The sequence below is a fragment of the Glandiceps talaboti genome, chromosome 8 (assembly GCF_964340395.1).
Source record: "Glandiceps talaboti chromosome 8, keGlaTala1.1, whole genome shotgun sequence".
Classification (NCBI taxonomy): Eukaryota; Metazoa; Hemichordata; class Enteropneusta; family Spengelidae; genus Glandiceps; species Glandiceps talaboti.
The window spans coordinates 1,965,060-1,989,471 of NC_135556.1; the positions used below are offsets into that span (position 1 = coordinate 1,965,060).

The window sequence follows — 24,412 nt, forward strand, 5'->3', positions numbered from 1 at the left end:
ATTTACTCTGTTCTACACCCTAACAGACTTCTATTTACTCTGTTCTATACCTTTACAGACTTCTATTTACTCTGTTCTATACCCTAACAGACTTCTATTTACTCTGTTCTATACCTTTACAGACTTCTATTTACTCTGTTCTATACCTTTACAGACTTCTATTTACTCTGTTCTATACCCTAACAGACTTCTATTTACTCTGTTCTATACCTTTACAGACTTCTATTTACTCTGTTCTATACCCTAACAGACTTCTATTTACTCTGTTCTACACCCTAACAGACGTCTATTTACTCTGTTCTATACCTTTACAGACTTCTATTTACTCTGTTCTATACCTTAACAGACTTCTATTTACTCTGTTGTCCACCTTAACAGACTTCTATTTACTCTGTTCTATACCCTAACAGACTTCTATTTACTCTGTTCTATACCTTTACAGACTTCTATTTACTCTGTTCTATACCTTTACAGACTTCTATTTACTCTGTTCTATACCCTAACAGACTTCTATTTACTCTGTTCTACACCCTAACAGACTTCTATTTACTCTGTTCTATACCCTAACAGGCTTCTATTTACTCTGTTCTATACCTTTACAGACTTCTATTTACTCTGTTCTATACCTTTACAGACTTCTATTTACTCTGTTCTATACCTTTACAGACTTCTATTTACTCTGTTCTACACCCTAACAGACTTCTATTTACTCTGTTCTATACCCTAACAGACTTCTATTTACTCTGTTCTATACCTTTACAGACTTCTATTTACTCTGTTCTATACCCTAACAGACTTCTATTTACTCTGTTCTACACCCTAACAGACGTCTATTTACTCTGTTCTATACCTTTACAGACTTCTATTTACTCTGTTCTATACCTTAACAGACTTCTATTTACTCTGTTGTCCACCTTTACAGACTTCTATTTACTCTGTTCTATACCTTAACAGACTTCTATTTACTCTGTTGTCCACCCTAACAGACGTCTATTTACTCTGTTCTATACCCTAACAGACTTCTATTTACTCAGTTCTATACCCTAACAGACTTTTTTTTACTCTGTTCTATACCTTTACAGACTTCTATCTACTCTGTTCTACACCCTAACAGACTTCTATTTACTCAGTTCTATACCCTAACAGACTTTTTTTTTACTCTGTTCTATACCTTTACAGACTTCTATCTACTCTGTTCTACACCCTAACAGACTTCTATTTACTCTGTTCTATACCCTAACAGACTTCTATTTACTCTGTTCTATACCCTAACAGACTTCTATTTACTCTGTTCTACACCCTAACAGACGTCTATTTACTCTGTTCTATACCCTAACAGACTTCTATTTACTCTGTTCTATACCTTTACAGACTTCTATTTACTCTGTTCTACACCCTAACAGACTTCTATTTACTCTGTTCTATACCCTAACAGACTTCTATTTACTCTGTTCTATACCCTAACAGACTTCTATTTACTCTGTTCTATACCTTTACAGACTTCTATTTACTCTGTTCTACACCCTAACAGACTTCTATTTACTCTGTTCTATACCTTTACAGACTTCTATTTACTCTGTTCTACACCCTAACAGACGTCTATTTACTCTGTTCTATACCCTAACAGACTTCTATTTACTCTGTTCTATACCCTAACAGACTTCTATTTACTCTGTTCTACACCCTAACAGACTTCTATTTACTCTGTTCTATACCCTAACAGACTTCTATTTACTCTGTTCTATACCCTAACAGACTTCTATTTACTCTGTTCTACACCCTAACAGACTTCTATTTACTCTGTTCTATACCCTAACAGACTTCTATTTACTCTGTTCTATACCCTAACAGACTTCTATTTACTCTGTTCTATACCCTAACAGACTTCTATCTACTCTGTTCTATACCTTTACAGACTTCTATTTACTCTGTTCTATACCCTAACAGACTTCTATTTACTCTGTTCTATACCCTAACAGACTTCTATTTACTCTGTTCTATACCCTAACAGACTTCTATCTACTCTGTTCTATACCTTTACAGACTTCTATTTACTCTGTTCTATACCCTAACAGACTTCTATTTACTCTGTTCTATACCCTAACAGACTTCTATTTACTCTGTTCTATACCTTTACAGACTTCTATTTACTCTGTTCTATACCTTTACAGACTTCTATTTACTCTGTTCTATACCCTAACAGACTTCTATTTACTCTGTTCTATACCCTAACAGACTTCTATTTACTCTGTTCTATACCCTAACAGACTTCTATTTACTCTGTTCTATACCCTAACAGACTTCTATCTACTCTGTTCTATACCTTTACAGACTTCTATTTACTCTGTTCTATACCCTAACAGACTTCTATTTACTCTGTTCTATACCCTAACAGACTTCTATTTACTCTGTTCTATACCCTAACAGACTTCTATCTACTCTGTTCTATACCTTTACAGACTTCTATTTACTCTGTTCTATACCCTAACAGACTTCTATTTACTCTGTTCTATACCCTAACAGACTTCTATTTACTCTGTTCTATACCCTAACAGACTTCTATTTACTCTGTTCTATACCCTAACAGACTTCTATTTACTCTGTTCTATACCCTAACAGACTTCTATTTACTCTGTTCTATACCCTAACAGACTTCTATTTACTCTGTTCTATACCTTTACAGACTTCTATTTACTCTGTTCTATACCTTTACAGACTTCTATTTACTCTGTTCTACACCCTAACAGACTTCTATTTACTCTGTTCTACACCCTAACAGACTTCTATTTACTCTGTTCTATACCCTAACAGACTTCTATCTACTCTGTTCTATACCTTTACAGACTTCTATTTACTCTGTTCTATACCCTAACAGACTTCTATTTACTCTGTTCTATACCCTAACAGACTTCTATTTACTCTGTTCTATACCCTAACAGACTTCTATTTACTCTGTTCTATACCCTAACAGACTTCTATTTACTCTGTTCTATACCCTAACAGACTTCTATTTACTCTGTTCTATACCCTAACAGACTTCTATTTACTCTGTTCTACACCCTAACAGACTTCTATCTACTCTGTTCTACACCCCAACAGACCTCTGCTGTTTTCAACCTCTTTTTCAACTTTCTGCTCAAAAAGGTCAGTGGAAATACAAGGAATCTTAAAGTGGTCATATGAATGAGGATTGGGTATTTATTTTGGATTTTTAATTTATAAAACAATTTTATCATGGTTTCCTACTTGAGAAATCAACATGAAACAAATTAGACCCAGTCTGTGTTTGTAACTTAATACATTGCAAAAAGCTAAAATATGCGTATAATGTTTGTTATTGTATGTACAATAACAAACATTTTACACATTTATCAGTCCTTTACAATTTATTGAGTTACAAACACAGACTTAGCATGTGTTGTTTGACGTTGATATTTCAAGTAGCTAAGGACGCATCATAAAATTGCTTTATTAATTAAAATGCTTAAATAAACACCCATGTCTCATCCATATGACCACATAAATATCCATTGCAAACCTTTCTATTGTCAATAAACTGTCAGTATACCAACCCAATCTAAGAATTGTTATTGTCTAATATGATATTAGCATTATGTACAGTTACCTCATTAGTAATTGCTTTATCACAGAATTGATTTGGCTAGTAATAAAATAGGGCCAATGGTGTTGTAGCACAACTGTACAGTTTTTAAAAATGTTTAACCACATGCTGATCCATGCTAGGTATAGGTATTCATTTGCGGAATGATTATCCAGTTGCCTATCCAGCCCTGTTATCTTTACAATATACGTGATCAATTGGCTGTTGCTATGAGCATGGTCATGTTGCTAGGCATATTTGCATACACTTTTTGAATTTTTGTTCACTTGTCTAAGAATCCCGGTTATCTTTGTGATATACACAATTTCTTGGCTGTCGCTATTGTTGTGGCCATGGTTGCTAGGGATATTTGCATACATTTTTGAATGTTTACTCACCTACCAGATGATGTTATTTTTGCAAAATATACTGGCATTTGGTTGTTGCTGAGGGCATGGTAATGGTTGCTAGGGCCAATCATGTCAAAATGTTTTGAATAAAATCTGCAGAATATCAAGTTTAGAAACACCTCACCAAATTTCAGTCTCAATGACCAAGTACATTTTGAGATATAAATTTTTGATCAAAATTCACATTTTTACACCTTATTTGCATATTACAGATGAGATCATTATATGCTTAATATATCTATTTCTATACACCCCAGATACATAGCTATTAAATTTCAAACCAATTCATAGTTTTGGATTTAAAGATTTTTGACCAAAAAGACACATGTTTAGCCCTAATTTGCATAAATTATAACTGATGGAATCATAATGTCATGAACAAATCTTACTAAACATACCTCTAAGAACTTTCCCATCAAATTTCAGACCAGTGGTTCCTGAGTTCAAGTTTTTTGGCCAAAAATGACATTTTTTAACCAAAATCGCACACCTGTGATGCAATCATTTTGCTTTGAACAATTTCCAAACTAGACACCACAAGTACTGTCCCCACCAAATACCAAGGCAATTGGTCTGGCAGTTTTTGAGTTGAAATCTCACACACACACACACACACACACACACACACACACGCACACACACATACACGCGCGTGCGCACGCACACACACACACACACACACACACACAGACAGACACTGCACCATACCCATAGCACAACTAAACCTTATCATCAGTTCAGTTGTGCTAATAACAACAATGTACTATTACATCACACAACATCATCTAAGTCTCAAGACTTTCAATCACCATATTATGATCACACAATACATTATTCACAAGATTTCTAATTTTTTTAATCAGTCAATCTGATTCTTGGGACAAATTCTTACTTTAATAGCAAAACAGTCATCTGACAATAAGAAGACTGCATAATTTTTGCCTAAATGTGTCATAATTGTGTTGCAAGGACCTATGTTATACACATTACAGAACTTATCACTATTCTCTTTGCTCTACATAAAACTCTGTGAAATGTATTCATAATTTTAACATAAAACTCATTATGAAAATACAAAATGCCAAGACATTTTACTCTCCAGACAATTTCACTAACTATAATATACAATCCAGAGAAACATGGAACATTAAAGCCTACAATCTATGCACATTACCACACTTTATTACCTATTTATTCTCTTTGCAAGGTACAACTCATCAAGGCAATCAACATCTACACTGAATTAAGTGTGAAGGCAACAGACCAGTGTATTCCCTTATGACAGCCCTGACTTACAATAGTGTGCCGGTAATAGATTCATTGCTCTATAAAACAACTATTTATCAACATATATATACTAGACTTTGTGAATCATCAATGAAACATCTCAATATCTACATGGCACATCATTAGATAGGAACTTTGATAATATTCACATAAAGAATACTTGAGAGTCAACTGACATATCTAGATCATATTGAATGTTATATCTCCTATTACAGTCTGTGTGTGTGTATGTATGTGTGTATGTATGTATGTATGTGTATGTATGTATGTATGTATGTGTGTATGTGCGTGTATATGTGTATGTGTATGTATGTGAATGTGTGTGTGTGTGTGTGTGTGTGTGTGTGTGTGTGTGTGTGTGTGTGTGTGTGTGTGTGTGTGTGTGTGTGTGTGTGTGGACAATGTCTACATCATCAATATTTCATCTAGTTCATTCACCAGGGAAATGTGTACATTCAGTGCTCTTACAGAGAATCACTTCCCCTATTGAATTCAGTTTTTACCTCCTGTAAGGGTACGAGAGGTATTAAAAGGGGAATGTCTGTCTGTCTGTCTGTGTCATCATTTTCTAAAAATCGGCTGGCTCAATTGTAATGAAATTTGGAATATATAATCTTTGGGGTAATGGCTAGACCTGATTAGGTTTTGAGCCAGATCTGTTAATGTTTAATTAGAGAAATTTGCATATTAATGAAATCAACTAATTAAGCAATATCTTAAGACTGCATACTTCAATTTCAATATAATTTAGTATATTCGTTAAACATAACAACATACATTTGTCCTATAAAATTTGTTGATGTATCTTACAGCGTTAATGAATAATTTGCATAATTAATTATTTTTGGTAATTAGGCTATATCTTAAGACTGCATACTTCAATTTCAATACAATTTAGTACATATGTTAAACATAACAGAGTGCATATCTCCTATAAAAGCTGTTGATTTCGTTTGAAGATTTAGTGAATAATTTGCATAATTAATTATTTTCGGTAATTAGTCTATATCATAAGAATACATACTTCAATTTCAATATAATTCAGTACACATGTTAACCATAACAATCGCATATGTCCTGTAAAGCTTATTGATGTACCTTTCAGTGTTAATGAATAATTTGCATAATTAATGATTCTTGGTAATTAGGCTATATCTTACAACTGCTCAATTTCATTACAATTCAGAACATACATTAACAAGTCATTGCGAATGACATAGTCCCCGCTATGATTGGCTTTTAAGGAATTATCACTACTCTGATTACGCAACAACACTTGTGAACCTAAATCAAACAGACTTAGATATGTTGTGTCTGCTTGTTGGACATGGAACATGCCTACAACAATAAAGGATTGGTCGGGTATGGGGGATCATATCACGATGAAAATGGATATGCACATGTATGTCATAGAACACTGTCCTAATACCAACTTTGAATGTGATCTGTTCAAATATGTCTGAGTTATGGCTTTGGACATGGAAAATTCACAAACAAAATGGCTGCAGGCAGCCATATTGGATCGTATCATGACGAAAATGGATATGCACATGTATGTCATAGAACACTGTCCTAATAACAACTCTGAATGAGATCTGTTCAAGCATGTCTGAGTTATGGCTTTGGACATAGAAAAATCGCAAACAAAATGGCTGCCAGGCAGCCATATTGGATCGTATCACAACAACAATCAATATGCACATGTATGTCATAGAACACTGTCCTAATACCAACTTTGAATGAGATCTGTTCAAGCATGTCTGAGTTATGGCTTTGGACATGAAAATTCACAAACAAAATGGCTGCCAGGCGGCCATATTGGATCGTATCATGACAACAATGAATATGCACATATATGCCATAGAACACTGTCCTAATACCAACTTTGAATGAGATCTGTTCAAACATGTCTGAGTTATGGCTTTAGACAGGGAAAATTTGCAAACAAAATGGCTGCTAGGCGGCCATATTGGTTCGTATCATGAAACAAATTGACTTGCATATGTATGCCATTGTATGTTGCCCCTGTACTAAGTTTGAAAAAAATTGGTCCAGGCATCTCCAAGAAACGGCTGTAGACGGACAGACGGACGCACGGACGCACGGACAGACGGAACCCAATCAATAAGTCCCCGTCCTGGACTTTGTCCGGCGGGGACTAACCATAACAAATTGTGTATGTCCTATAAAGTTAGTTGATGTACCTTACAGTGTTAATGAATAATTTGCATAATTAATGATTTTCGGTAATTAGTCTATATCTTAAGACTGCATACTTGAATTTCAATATAATTTAGTACATACGTTAACCATAACAAAGCGGATATGTCCTATAAAATATTTGATATAGCTTGCAGTCAGTTTTAATGACAAATTTGCATAATTAATGATTTTAGGTAACTAGGTTATATCTTAAAAATGCAAGCTTCAAATTTCGTATAATATGGTACATATATCAACCATAATACTACGCACCTGTCCTATGAAGTTTGTTCCTACTTTTACCTTTAATGAGTATTTTGAATAATGAACGATATTCAGTAATTAAGCAGTATCATGCACTCTTCAAATTCCATATAATTTGGCACATTAACCATACACTCATCACTAGATATCACCATCTTGTATTATGTGTACTCTCATACCATCCACTCATCACTAGATATCACCATCTTGTATTATGTGTACTCTCATACCATCCACTCATCACTAGATATCACCATCTTGTATTATGTGTACTCTCATACCATCCACTCATCACTAGATATCACCATCTTGTATTATGTGTACTCTCATACCATCCACTCATCACTAGATATCACCATCTTGTATTATGTGTACTTTCATACCATCCACTCATCACTAGATATCACCATCTTGTATTATGTGTACTCTCATACCATCCACTCATCACTAGATATCACCATCTTGTATTATGTGTACTCTCATACCATCCACTCATCACTAGATATCACCATCTTGTATTATGTGTACTCTCATACCATCCACTCACTAGATATCACCATTTTGTATTATGTGTACTCTCATACCATCCACTCATCACTAGATATCACCATCTTGTATTATGTGTACTCTCATACCATCCACTCATCACTAGATATCACCATCTTGTATTATGTGTACTCTCATACCATCCACTCATCACTAGATATCACCATCTTGTATTATGCGTACTCTCATACCATCCACTCATCACTAGATATCACCATCTTGTATTATGTGTACATTCATACCATCCACTCATCACTCGATATCACCATCTTGTATTATGTGTACTCTCATACCATCCACTCATCACTCGATATCACCATCTTGTATTATGTGTACTCTCATACCATCCACTCACTAGATATCACCATCTTGTATTATGTGTACTCTCATACCATCCACTCATCACTAGATATCACCATCTTGTATTATGTGTACTCTCATACCATCCACTCATCACTAGATATCACCATCTTGTATTATGTGTACTTTCATACCATCCACTCATCACTAGATATCACCATCTTGTATTATGTGTACTTTCATACCATCCACTCATCACTAGATATCACCATCTTGTATTATGTGTACTCTCATACCATCCACTCATCACTAGATATCACCATCTTGTATTATGTGTACTCTCATACCATCCACTCATCACTAGATATCACCATCTTGTATTATGTGTACTCTCATACCATCCACTCATCACTAGATATCACCATCTTGTATTATGTGTACTCTCATACCATCCACTCATCACTAGATATCACCATCTTGTATTATGTGTACTCTCATACCATCCACTCACTAGATATCACCATCTTGTATTATGTGTACTCTCATACCATCCACTCATCACTAGATATCACCATCTTGTATTATGTGTACATTCATACCATCCACTCATCACTCGATATCACCATCTTGTATTATGTGTACTCTCATACCATCCACTCATCACTAGATATCACCATCTTGTATTATGCATACTTTCATACCATCCACTCATCACTCGATATCACCATCTTGTATTATGCGTACTTTCATACCATCCACTCATCACTAGATATCACCATCTTGTATTATGTGTACTCTCATACCATCCACTCATCACTAGATATCACCATCTTGTATTATGTGTACTCTCATACCATCCACTCATCACTAGATATCACCATTTTGTATTATGCGTACTTTCATACCATCCACTCATCACTCAATATCATCCTTTTTGTATCACACACACATGTACTCTCATACAACACTGTAACCTGCTGGACATGGTGATAGAACACTCTAACCTGCTGGACATGGTGATACAACACTCTAACCTGCTGTACTTGGTGACTAAGATACAACACTCTAACCTGCTGTACTTGGTGATAGAACACTCTAACCTGCTGTACTTGGTGATAGAACACTCTAACCTGCTGTACACATGTACATGGTGATACAACACTCTAACCTGCTGTACATTGTGATAGAACACTCTAACCTGCTGTGCTGTACATGGTGATACAACACTCTAACCTGCTGTACATGGTGATAAAACACTCTAACCTGCTGTACATGGTGATAAAACACTCTAACTTGCTGTACATGGTGATAAAACACTCTAGCCTGCTATACATGGTGATAAAACACTCTAACCTGCTGTACATGGTGATAAAACACTCTAACCTGCTGTACATGGTGATAAAACACTCTAACCTGCTGTACATGGTGATAAAACACTCTAACCTGCTGTACATGGTGATAAAACACTCTAACCTGCTGTACATGGTGATAAAACACTCTAACCTGCTGTACATGGTGATAAAACACTCTAACCTGCTATACATGGTGATAAAACACTCTAACCTGCTGTACGTGGAGATTGAACACAATGGGTTTCTATGTATTCATATTGTGTTTCTATGTATTCATATAGTATTTCTATGTATTCATATAGTGTTTCTATGTATTCATATAGTGTTTCTATGTATTCATATAGTGTTTCTATGTATTCATATTGTGTTTCTATGTATTCATACTGTGTTGCTATGTACATGTATTCATATTTTGTTTCTATGTATTCAGTGTTTCTATTTATGCATATAGTGTTTCTATGTAGTCATACTGTGTTTCTATGTATTCATATTGTGTTTCTATGTATGAGTACATGTCATTGAGAATTTATACATGCATGTGTACATAATAACGTGCTGCAGATTCATGATTAAAAAAAAATATAAGACTTACCTCCCTTGGAAGTAATGATATAAAATCTCTTTGAAACTGTGGTTCTATAACGGACATGACATGTCTAACTTGTGATGGGTCACATCTATTAATGAGTTCATCTAGGGCCATAAGTCTCTGTGCTGCACTCCAACTCTATCAACAAATACATACAAATATTTACAGCTGTTAATTAAAACTTATCCTCAGGTTGGAGAGAATTCAGGGAGATTTCTGTGGCAATACAGTTCATTTACATTTACTTAAAAACCTACAAATGTCATTGTCTAATTATAAGCACCCATTTGAACATTTCTTTCCACTGATACTTTCAACACATACCTCCCCGAAGTAGCAAAGCCCTGTCCTACCAGAACCCAAAATATTTGGTTTTGAAATGGTTGGTTTGGTAAAGCATATCATAGATAGAAACTCAGTCCAAATATCTATCATACCTCAAATAGCCTTAAAATATTTGTGACACACCTAGTTCCTTTCCTATGTTGTGATTTGTCAATATATGGTCACATGGTATGTAGAATCTTTATACTTTTCAATGCAAATGATGTTTACCCATCAATCATTTTGGGGATGATGTCTGTACGGGCATCATCACAAAAACTGATGACATCATGTGCACATGTGTAGATGTTTTCACAATGTATGCAAATGGCATCACCTTGTACTGCTGAAGAAGCTAGCCAGAAACTTCAAAGATTTTACAAGTTTCTGAATATAAATTTTGCCACCCTTGTGTCAGAAAGGATTTGGAATGAACAAAGTTGGTAATTAATAAAGTTTGACATGTATATCCAAGGTATTTGTACCAAGGTAGTTTGACATGTATATCCAAGGTATTTGTACCAAGGTAGTTTTGCATATATATACTCAAGGTATTTGTACCAAGGTAGTTTGGCATATATATACCCAAGGTATTTGTACCAAGGTAGTTTGACATGTATATCCAAGGTATTTGTACCAAGGTAGTTTGACATGTATATCCAAGGTATTTGTACCAAGGTAGTTTGACATATATATCCAAGGTATTTGTACCAAGGTAGTTTTACATGTATACCCAAGGTATTTGTACCAAGGTAGTTTGACATGTATATCCAAGGTATTTGTACCAAGGTAGTTTGACATATATATCCAAGGTATTTGTACCAAGGTAGTTTTACATATACATCCAAGGTATATGTACCAAGGTAGTTTTGCATATATATACCCAAGGTATTTGTACCAAGGTAGTTTGGCATATATATACCCAAGGTATTTGTACCAAGGTAGTTTTACATGTATACCCAAGGTATTTGTACCAAGGTGGTTTGACATGTATATCCAAGGTATTTGTACCAAGGTGGTTTTACATGTATACCCAAGGTATTTGTACCAAGGTAGTTTTACATGTATACCCAAGGTATTTGTACCAAGGTGGTTTGACATGTATATCCAAGGTATTTGTACCAAGGTATTTTGACATATATATCCATATATATGGGCATGGTCTTGTTGCTAGGCAAACTTACATACATTTTATGAATGTTTATTCAATTGTCTATTAAACCCTGTTGTTATCTTTGTGAAATACACCATTTGGCTGTTGCTATGGGCGTGGTCATGGTTGCCAGGGTATTTGCATACATTTTTTGAATGTTTACTCACTTGCCTACCAGATGATTTTTTATTTAACCAAAATATACTGCCATTTGGTTGTTGCTAAGGGCGTGGTTATGGTTGCTAGGGCCAATTTTGTCAAAATGTTTTGGAGAAAATCTGCAGAATAACACTTTCTGAAACATCTCACCAAGTTTCAGACTCATTGACCAGTCATGAACAAATCATACTTTACACCCCCTTCAGAATGTTCCCACCAAATTTCGCACCAATCTGCCCAGTAGTTTCTGAGTTTAAGTTTTTTGACCAAAAATCACATTTTTTGACCCAAATCAAAGACCTGTGATGCAATCACTTTGATCTGAACAATTTCCTATACCCAAGGTGATGGACCCATCAAATATCATGGCAATCGGTTCAGCGGTTTTTGACTTTAAGTTGTTCACACACACACACACACCTACACACACACCTACACACACACACACACACACACACACACACACACACGCACACACACACACACACACACACACACACACACACACACAGACTGACACCTCAGTTCAGTTGTGCTAAAAACAATTCTAAATTTTACATTTGCATGTCTTGTTTATGTTTTCACAGCTGCTAATATTTTTCTAGAGTTAGACATTACAGCACTTGTCATAGAGTAGCAATCTTTACTGCCCAGATATGGGTTTTGCCGACCGAAGTTGTGTGGCAGAAGGGTCCAACTTTAGCTGTACGACAGAGGTAGGCAAAACCCATATCTGGGCCGTGAAGGTTTCATCGTATACCGCTTGAAGTGCTAAAATATGTTTGCAATAAAAAATTTGGACATTTTTAGAGACAGTAAGGGGCATTATACTGAAACTGAGTCACCGTTTGTTGTTGAGGCCTCATCACATGTATGGCTTCAGTGTGTTCACATCTCGAAATTTTGTGATGCACGAGACTTACTATACTTCCCTATTGGGAACTTCAAAAACTCAATAGCTTGTGACGTCATGGCCGCCATATTGGAAAATCCATGCTTTCATCGTAGTCGTACGATGATCAATCTACAATGTCAAACTACAAACTAAAAGTGTTTTCAGAGTAAAATTGAACATGAAACTGATAATCGGAAATAACATCGCCACTTTATTGAAAGGTACATATAATAGTCTGTTCAACTCTTTTCACGACATTGAAGAATGCACATTGGAGTAAACCAACTATGCAAATCACTCTTGGCTTGAGACATACTCGGTGTTACTCAGTCATAGAAAATTAACTAGACACTGAATGCCAACTTCATGAGTTTGTCAATGTCAAACTTTTATACTTTATAGCAAAATGGCACGGCATCATTTGATTTTATAGTTGTGAAAATCTGGCAGTTCCGAAATGGTTCTACGGCTGAACCCGACATTACAGATAGGCTGGTTTTGCCTTTGATTTACCGAAAGCTTGTACAGTAGTGTGAATCACACTACCATTAGCAGGTTTATGCATTTTATTCCTATCAAAAACAATACTGATGGCAAACTTCAATGAAATCTGTCTGGTAGTGGTAGAGGGTTGAATAGTCATTTGAACTAATTAGACACTCTTTAGTTTTACTTGCCGCTTATGTGTGAAGGATCAATACAAAGATTGCAAAACAACAAAGGCATCAGCTGACAGTGACAGATGAACAATGTCAACATGCAATTCACCGAACCCTACGCAATCTGATAGCGTATCGAGACAACTGATCACGTATCAGTGAAAATTAAAGGATATCAGGCCCGATACGTGAAAACCCTCTGGGTAGAACACTGATACTCTGTATGTATCTACATATGCATGCATCATTCGAGTCGTAGGAAACACACAAACACAGCTGCCATTGCCAATGCATGAAAAAAACAGAAAACATGCAACACAAAATTACTGTTCACAAGGTTTGGCATTTAATAAAATTCATGATAATTTAACTATGCAACAGATGTTTTGGAAAAATGACCATACCTTACATCTGTTCCTAATCATATGTAGCGGAATGTCAACAGAACATTGTCTATCGTCGGCTTTACTACCGGGTATTTGTACACCTTTAATCGAATCCAAAAATTCGTTTAATACCAATATTTGATTAATTTCGCCACAACTGCCAAATAGAAAACTGTTTAAGATTTTAGGAGTAGTTTCCGGAGCCACTGTTGAATATCGTTGGCTTCCGCCATGATAGCATACACGTACCCAGGATTCATAGAGTATTTAGAATTAGACATTATGACACTAGAGTATTTAGAATTAGACATTACAGCACTAGAGTATCTAGAATTAGACACTACAACACTAGAGTATCAAGAATTAGACATTACAGCACTAGAGTATCTAGAATTAGACATTACAACACTAGAGTATCTAGAATTAGACACTACAGCACTATTCATAGGGTATCTAGAATTAGACATTACAACACTAGAGTATTTAGAATTAGACATTACAACACTAGAGTATCTAGAATTAGACATTATAACACTAGAGTATTTAGAATTAGACATTACAACACTAGAGTATTTAGAATTAGACATTACAACACTATTCATAGGGTATCTAGAATTAGACATTACAACACTAGAGTATCTAGAATTAGACATTACAACACTATTCATAGGGTATCTAGAATTAGACATTACAACACTAGAGTATCTAGAATTAGACATTACAACACTATTCATAGGGTATCTAGAATTAGACATTACAACACTAGAGTATTTAGAATTAGACATTACAACACTAGAGTATTTAGAATTAGACATTACAACACTAGAGTATTTAGAATTAGACATTACAACACTAGAGTATCTAGAATTAGACACTACAACACTAGAGTATTTAGAATTAGACATTACAACACTAGAGTATTTAGAATTAGACATTACAACACTAGAGTATCTAGAATTAGACATTACAACACTAGAGTATCTAGAATTAGACACTACAACACTAGAGTATCTAGAATTAGACATTACAACACTAGAGTATTTAGAATTAGACATTACAACACTAGAGTATTTAGAATTAGACACTACAACACTAGAGTATTTAGAATTAGACATTACAACACTAGAGTATTTAGAATTAGACATTACAACACTAGAGTATCTAGAATTAGACATTACGACACTAGAGTATCTAGAATTAGACACTACAGCACTATTCATAGGGTATTTAGAATTAGACATTACAACACTAGAGTATTTAGAATTAGACATTACAACACTAGAGTATTTAGAATTAGACATTACAACACTAGAGTATCTAGAATTAGACACTACAGCACTAGAGTATCTAGAATTAGACATTACAACACTAGAGTATTTAGAATTAGACATTACAACACTAGAGTATCTAGAATTAGACATTACGACACTAGAGTATCTAGAATTAGACACTACAGCACTATTCATAGGGTATCTAGAATTAGACATTACAACACTAGAGTATTTAGAATTAGACATTACAACACTAGAGTATCTAGAATTAGACATTACAACACTAGAGTATCTAGAATTAGACATTACAACACTAGAGTATTTAGAATTAGACATTACAACACTAGAGTATCTAGAATTAGACATTACAACACTAGAGTATCTAGAATTAGACATTACAACACTAGAGTATCTAGAATTAGACATTACAACACTAGAGTATCTAGAATTAGACATTACAACACTAGAGTATTTAGAATTAGACATTACAACACTAGAGTATCTAGAATTAGACATTACGACACTAGAGTATCTAGAATTAGACACTACAGCACTATTCATAGGGTATCTAGAATTAGACATTACAACACTAGAGTATTTAGAATTAGACATTACAACACTAGAGTATCTAGAATTAGACATTACAACACTAGAGTATCTAGAATTAGACATTACAACACTATTCATAGGGTATCTAGAATTAGACATTACAACACTAGAGTATTTAGAATTAGACATTACAACACTAGAGTATTTAGAATTAGACATTACAACACTAGAGTATTTAGAATTAGACATTACAACACTAGAGTATTTAGAATTAGACACTACAACACTAGAGTATTTAGAATTAGACACTACAACACTAGAGTATCTAGAATTAGACACTACAGCACTATTCATAGAGTATCTAGAATTAGACATTACAACACTAGAGTATTTAGAATTAGACATTACAACACTAGAGTATTTAGAATTAGACACTACAACACTAGAGTATCTAGAATTAGACACTACAGCACTATTCATAGAGTATCTAGAATTAGACATTAGGACACTAGATTATTTAGAATTAGACATAAGGACACTGGAATATCTAGAATTAGACACTATGGCACTATTCATAGAGTATCTAGAATTAGACATTAGGACACTAGATTATTTAGAATTAGACATTGGGACACTAGAGTATTTAGAATTAGACATTAGGACACTAGAGTATTTAGAATTAGACATTACGACACTTGAGTATCTACAATTAGACACTACGGCACTAAAGTGACTAGATATTTAGAATTAGACATAACGACACTAGAGTATTTAAAATTAGACATTACGACACTATTCATAGCGTATTTAGGGTTATAGACATTACAGCACTATGGTAGAGTATTTAGAGTTTAGACATCACGGCACTAGTCATAGAATTTTTCTCGATTCACTGCTTTCATGCTAGCCTATCTCAAACCTCTCTGTACACGTCAATTCACTGTCTATGGTTGTTCAGTTGAGTGGATTCAAAGGTAGTGAACTGGTTTGTCAAACTGTATATAGATGTATGTTACTTACAATACATATCCACTGAATGACTAAAATAAAGAATACAGGCCAGCTGAGGACACAATGGATTGAATCTGATGAAGGACTTTTACAATGTACTTAGTTATACTACATTAACTATTTTTAGATGAAAAAAAATAGATGTGCTTGTTCAACATTAGCAAATGTTTTTTGCTAAGGCTAGTCAGTGAACATAATCTATATCATGTCAGTTCCAGAAGCCTTCTTACACGAATGCACTGGATGACTAGTTTTTTTTTCTAAAACTTGTTCTTGAAAGTGGATATCAAAGTTTAGCTGGAACTGTAATGAGTGCATTGAAGAGGTTTTCAATCCCATGAAAAATATTTACATAATTCTTGAACTAATTCATAATGCATGCTTGTGAGTGTATTTGGTGGTTTTTACATAGTATGTTTGTTTGTGAGTGGGTTGGGTGGTTTTTACATAGTAAGTTTGTTTGTGAGTGGGTTGGGTGGTTTTTACATAGTATGTTTGTTTGTGAGTGTATTTGGTGGTTTTTACATAGTATGTTTGTTTGTGAGTGGGTTGGGTGGTTTTTACATAGTATGTTTGTTTGTGAGTGGGTTGGGTGGTTTTTACATAGTAAGTTTGTTTGTGAGTGTATTTGGTGGTTTTTACATAGTAGGTTTGTTTGTGAGTGGATTGGGTGGTTTTTACATAGTATGTTTGTTTGTGAGTTGGTTGGGTGGTTTTTACATAGTATGTTTGTTTGTGAGTTGGTTGGGTGGTTTTTACATAGTAAGTTTGTTTGTGAGTGTATTTGGTGGTTTTTACATAGTATGTTTGTTTGTGAGTTGGTTGGGTGGTTTTTACATAGTATGTTTGTTTGTGAGTTGGTTGGGTGGTTTTTACATAGTAAGTTTGTTTGTGAGTGTATTTGGTGGTTTTTACATAGTATGTTTGTTTGTGAGTGGATTGGGTGGTTTTTACATAGTATGTTTGTTTGTGAGTTGGTTGGGTGGTTTTTACATAGTATGTTTGTTTGTGAGTTGGTTGGGTGGTTTTTACATAGTATGTTTGTTTGTGAGTTGGTTGGGTGGTTTTTACATAGTAAGTTTGTTTGTGAGTGTATTTGGTGGTTTTTACATAGTATGTTTGTTTGTGAGTGGGTTGGGTGGTTTTTACATAGTAAGTTTGTTTGTGAGTGGGTTGGGTGGTTTTTACATAGTATGTTTGTTTGTGAGTGGGTTGGGTGGTTTTTACATAGTATGTTTGTTTGTGAGTGTATTTGGTGGTTTTTACATAGTATGTTTGTTTGTGAGTGGGTTGGGTGGTTTTTACATATAGTATGTTTGCTTGTGAGTGTATTTTGTGGTTTTTTCTTCCATAAGGAAGAGATGCATTAGTGGGTGGAAGTCTGTCTGTGTGTGTGTCTGTCTGTCTGTCTGTCTGTCTGTCTGTCTGTCTGTCTGTCTGTCTGTGTGTCTGTCTGTGTCATCGTTTTCTCCAAAACGGCTGACTCAATTCAAATGAAATTTTGTACACATGTTCCGTAGGGTAATGGCAAGAACTGATTAGGCTTTGGTAAACATCCCATGAATATTAATGAGCAATTTACATAAGTAATGGTTTTCGGTAATCTACTTATCATTGCAGTTACTGTTCTTTTTATTTAGTGCTTTACAGCAAGTGTGCATGTGGGGCAGATGTCATAGGTTAGTTCATGATTAGTTTTGCAGTTGTCTGCACTGGTGGCAATTAATGTAGGGAGAGTTACTTTTGTGTTTTCCCTTTTTACATTCTCAACAAATGTTAATCAATCTACTTATCATGCCTACCAGATGGTGTTGTTATTTGACCAAAATATACTGCCATTAGGTTGTTGCTAAGGGCATGGTCATGGTTGCTAGGACCACTTGTGTCAAAATATTTTGAAAGAAAATCTGCAGAATAACACCTCTAGCAACATCAAGTTTCAGTCTCATTGACCAAGTACTTTTTGAGATAAATTTTTGACCAAAATTCACATGTTTACACCTAATTTGCATATTACTGATAAGATCATTATATGCTTATTATTTCTTCATCTATACAGCTCCAGATGTATACCAATTAAATTTCAGCCCAATCTGCTGAGTAGTTTTGGAATTATACGTTTTTGACCAAAAAGACACTTTTAGCCCTAATTTGCATATTACTAAGGCAGTCATCATGTCATGAACAAATTTTAATTTACTCACATCTAAGAATGTTCCCACCAATTTTCATGCCAATCTGCCCAGTAGTTTTGGAGTTTAAGTTTTTTGACCAAAAACCACATTTTTTTACCCAAAACCCACATCTCTGATGTAATGTAATCATTTTCATTTGAACAATTCCCAACTAGACACCAGAAGTAACATGACCACAAAATATCAAAGCAATCGGTGCAGCAGTTTTTGACTTTAAGTTGTTTACACACACACACACACACACACACACACACACACACACACACACACACACGTGCACACACACACACACACACACACACACACACACACACACACACACACACACACACACACACAGGGGTGAACAAATCCACTGGTCCTGGGTTCAGGACGCGATTTTTTTGGGCGGACCACACATATTTTACCTTGTACTACTAATTCTTTCAGCAGGACCACTGGATTTTTTAAGGCACTGGTCTGGGGACCACCAGTTCACAAAATGATTTGTTCACCCCTGCACTCCCAGACAGACAGACAGACAGACAGACAGACAGACAGAAACTTTGCCATGCCTACATATAGCACTACTGAACCTTATCAGTTCAGTTGTGCTAAAAAGTGGTAGTCAATGTGACTACCAACTGAAAAAGTTAATTTCAAACTCAAAATACCCCACTTGGGAAGAGAGAGAAATATACAAAAAGTTGGTCCATCTTATCCTTACAACACCATTGATGAGATAGCAGTCTATTGTAATTAATGAGATTCAAACATTGGACTTTACTTATATGTGCAGATATTTCTGGAATTAAAGTATATGACCGTACTGAATGGATGGATTTCTTAATTAATATCTAGTAAGAAACAAGGTTGTTTTCTTTATCAATTTCCTCATTTATAGTTGAGGCACTGCATCATTTCAAACATTACACGACTTTCATTCAACCAAGTCATATTCATACTGTACTTACTAATGGCACTACACATGTATACCCAATCCTTATTAAGTTCACTATTCTACAAAAGAAGCAGGCTAAAATAGTAACTATAGATATATTTAAGTTCTTCACCATCACTTGTACATTAAATTGATGGAGAACAGCTAGGTAAATTAGGAAAGTGATGTCAACCGCTTCACATTGACTTTAGTTTATTTAATACAGTACATCCCATTACTTCACTACCACTTCACATGTGCAACACTAACTTGCATGTAGAAAGTGATTTTTCCATTAACTTAACATAAATTTAAAAGATACTTAAGTTCCATGGTAGTATGACGTTTTTAGCTAAAATTCTAAATAATATATTTACTAGTGAACTTAATTACTAGTGATTACCATGCAACTGTTTCACAAGACATTAGAAGAGGCCAGACAGCTATTTTCACCCATTGTCTACACTGGCCTCATCTCTCAAACAAGCAGATGTTGTGAAATTCCTGAATGTACAGTATCTATTTATAATGATTACATGTACACTAAAGATACACAACAACATATTGAAATATACATGTACATGTACATTAAAGATACACAACAACAGATTGAAATATACATGTACATGTACACTAAAGATACACAACAACAGACTGAAATATACAGTTGTTTACTTATATATAATCCCACAAAATCAATGTTAGTTTGATGTCATGCCAAGCAGTGTGTGAACTTAAGGGAAAATGACTACTGGTCATAAGGACCGACATGTAGCAAATGCTGCTGGTCCTTAAGGAAAACTGCTGTTCCACACTCAATGCAGTTCACGTTCACGACCTGTATCTAACCCCCCCCCCCCCCCCCCCCCCCATTTACAGATTAAATGATTTTGAACTTTAATATGATACAACGTATTTTTAGATATACTAACGTAAAAGAGAGTACAATGAATTGTTTACTATCCACTATTATTTCATAAGATTTCCACTCACAGAGTCAGAAAATTACTTGGAAGTAAATTTTGGATTCACAACCAAGTAATTTTTGACTCTGTGAGTAGAGATTTTCATTAATTTTGTAACTATGAACCCAGCGACTATGAATATTCATTCTCGCATAATCTGTTCCTATAGACTAGAGTGGTCTGAGACTGAAAGTAATCATTCCACCATAGAAATGCATATCCATAGACTGGGTTATTTCTAATATGGGTGAATGAATCAATAAATCTACATTATCTGCAATCTGCAATCTCTAAGCGATCAGTCCTCTCTTTCCTCACTGTACGATTCACTAAATTCTGAATCACATAATTCAACGTCAGATCCATCGTCTGTGTCAACAGCTGATGTAGCTTTCCAACTCTTAGCAAACGTAGACCCACAAATTCATCATACCAGAAAGTTTTGTCGGATATATCTTTGAATAAATGTTGTTATTTACTCCAAATTTCAATTGGTCATAAGGACCGATAAGTTGTTGTAATTCTGAAAAACTCTCGGCCCGAACGGAAATCTGTTGGTCTCGGGCCGAAGGACCGGCGTTAATTTCGCACACTGATGCCAAGTATTTTTCACGGACTAATACAAATTCGAGCCAGTACGTAAGAATTAGTAGTCCGCGAAAAATATTAGGCATGACGTCAAACTAACATTGATTTCGTGGGATTATGTATTTATCACGTAATAATGTTTTTTAAAATATTTTTTTTCGACAATTTTGGATCAAATTTTATGAAAACTGCAAGGAACTTATTTTTCATCGCATAGCAAAACACTGCATTCGACGGCTATGTAAGTTATGAAGTTGCACGCATGACCTGTTGCGAGGTCAAGCTAGGTACACGTACAAACTATGCCATGGTTCTTGATCAAAGTTATCTATTGTAGCCTTGAGACGTACGTGTCATATCAAATGTAGTTTTGAAACGTAGGTAAACTTTGTCTGAATTCAACTTTTGTTCCGTAATTTTTATTTTATTCACTCGGAATGTGTAAGTTCGGAGTGCAGAGTAAATCGGAAGTAAGTTTACCTTTGCTCCATAAATATTGCCATAATCTACATGATTTTTGGATAAAATATATCAAATCTATTAAATACAAATAAAGGAAACTCTACGCATAAAACTCAAGCCACCCAAGGATGTATGTAATGTGTGTATTTACGTTTTGAAAGTACATTATTATTACGATAACTTGATCATAGCATGAGTGAAAAAAGTTCCGGTAGAACAGGGGTGATATGCTCTGTTTGACATCATACAGTAGAAGATATGCATGTATTTATGTGATAAAGCAGCTAATACTGTAAACATAGATACTTTTGCTACTAGAAAATTTTGTGATTTTACAATCTTCAGCTAGTTCTCAAAGACCAATTTTTACTCATTACCAGACTGGTTCATTGTGTTCATGTAAAAGAAGACATTTTAGTCATAACTTATTTGTATGTTTTTGCTTTCCAACAAAACTAAGACTTCAGTGAAAATTTATAGCATTCAGCAAGCTGTCATCACTGCCACCATAACACTGTAATATGGTCTATCACTGACACCATAACACTGTAATATGGTCTATCACTGCCACCATAACAATGTAATACAGTCTATCACTGACACCATAACACTGTAATATGGTCTATCACTGCCACCATAACACTGTAATATGGTCTATCACTGCCACCATAACACTGTAATACAGTCTATCACTGACACCATAACACTGTAATATGGTCTATCACTGCCACCATAACACTGTAATACAGTCTATCACTGACACCATAACACTGTAATATGGTCTATCACTGCCACCATAACACTGTAATACAGTCTATCACTGCCACCATAACACTGTAATACAGTCTATCACTGCCACCATAACACTGTAATATGGTCTATCACTGCCACCATAACACTGTAATACAGTCTATCACTGCCACCATAACACTGTAATATGGTCTATCACTGCCACCATAACACTGTAATATGGTCTATCACTGCCACCATAACACTGTAATACAGTCTATCACTGACACCATAACACTGTAATATGGTCTATCACTGACACCATAACACTGTAATATTGTCTATCACTGACACCATAACACTGTAATATGGTCTATCACTGCCACCATAACACTGTGACATGGTCTATCACTGCCACCATAACACTGTAATATGGTCTATCACTGCCACCATAACACTGTAATACGGTTTATCACTGCCACCATAACACTGTAATATGGTCTATCACTGCCACCATAACACTGTAATATGGTCTATCACTGCCACCATAACACTGTGACATGGTCTATCACTGCCACCATAACACTGTAATATGGTCTATCACTGCCACCATAACACTGTAATATGGTCTATCACTGCCACCATAACACTGTAATATGGTCTATCACTGCCACCATAACACTGTAATATGGTCTATCACTGCCACCGTAACACTGTGACATGGTCTATCACTGCCACCATAACACTGTAATATGGTCTATCACTGCCACCATAACACTGTAATATGGTCTATCACTGACACCATAACACTGTAATATGGTCTATCACTGACACCATAACACTGTAATATGGTCTATCACTGACACCATAACACTGTAATACAGTCTATCACTGACACCATAACACTGTAATATGGTCTATCACTGACACGATAACACTGTAATACAGTCTATCACTGACACCATAACACTGTAATATGGTCTACCACTGACACGATAACACTGTAATATAGTCTATCACTGACACCATAACACTGTAATATAGTCTATCACTGACACCATAACACTGTAATATGGTCTATCACTGACACGATAACACTGTAATACAGTCTATCACTGACACCATAACACTGTAATATGGTCTATCACTGACACGATAACACTGTAATATAGTCTATCACTGACACCATAACACTGTAATATAGTCTATCACTGACACCATAACACTGTAATATGGTCTATCACTGACACGATAACACTGTAATATAGTCTATCACTGACACCATAACACTGTAATATAGTCTATCACTGACACCATAACACTGTAATACAGTCTATCACTGACACCATAACACTGTAATATGGTCTATCACTGACACGATAACACTGTAATATGGTCTATCACTGACACCATAACACTGTAATATGGTCTATCACTGACACGATAACACTGTAATATAGTCTATCACTGACACCATAACACTGTAATATAGTCTATCACTGACACCATAACACTGTAATATAGTCTATCACTGACACCATAACACTGTAATATAGTCTATCACTGACACCATAACACTGTAATACAGTCTATCAC

The 24,412-nt window shown here is 35.1% G+C and overlaps 1 protein-coding gene across 1 annotated transcript in view; it reads right to left on the reverse strand.

Moving 5' to 3' along the window:
• LOC144438468 (F-box/WD repeat-containing protein 7-like) overlaps positions 1 to 24,412 on the reverse strand; it is a 116,900-nt gene that overhangs the window by 27,432 nt on the left and 65,056 nt on the right. The window contains exon 6 of the mRNA XM_078127498.1: positions 10,555 to 10,689. Within this exon, the coding sequence (XP_077983624.1) occupies positions 10,555 to 10,689 (135 nt within the window). The remainder of the gene's footprint in view (positions 1 to 10,554; positions 10,690 to 24,412) is intronic.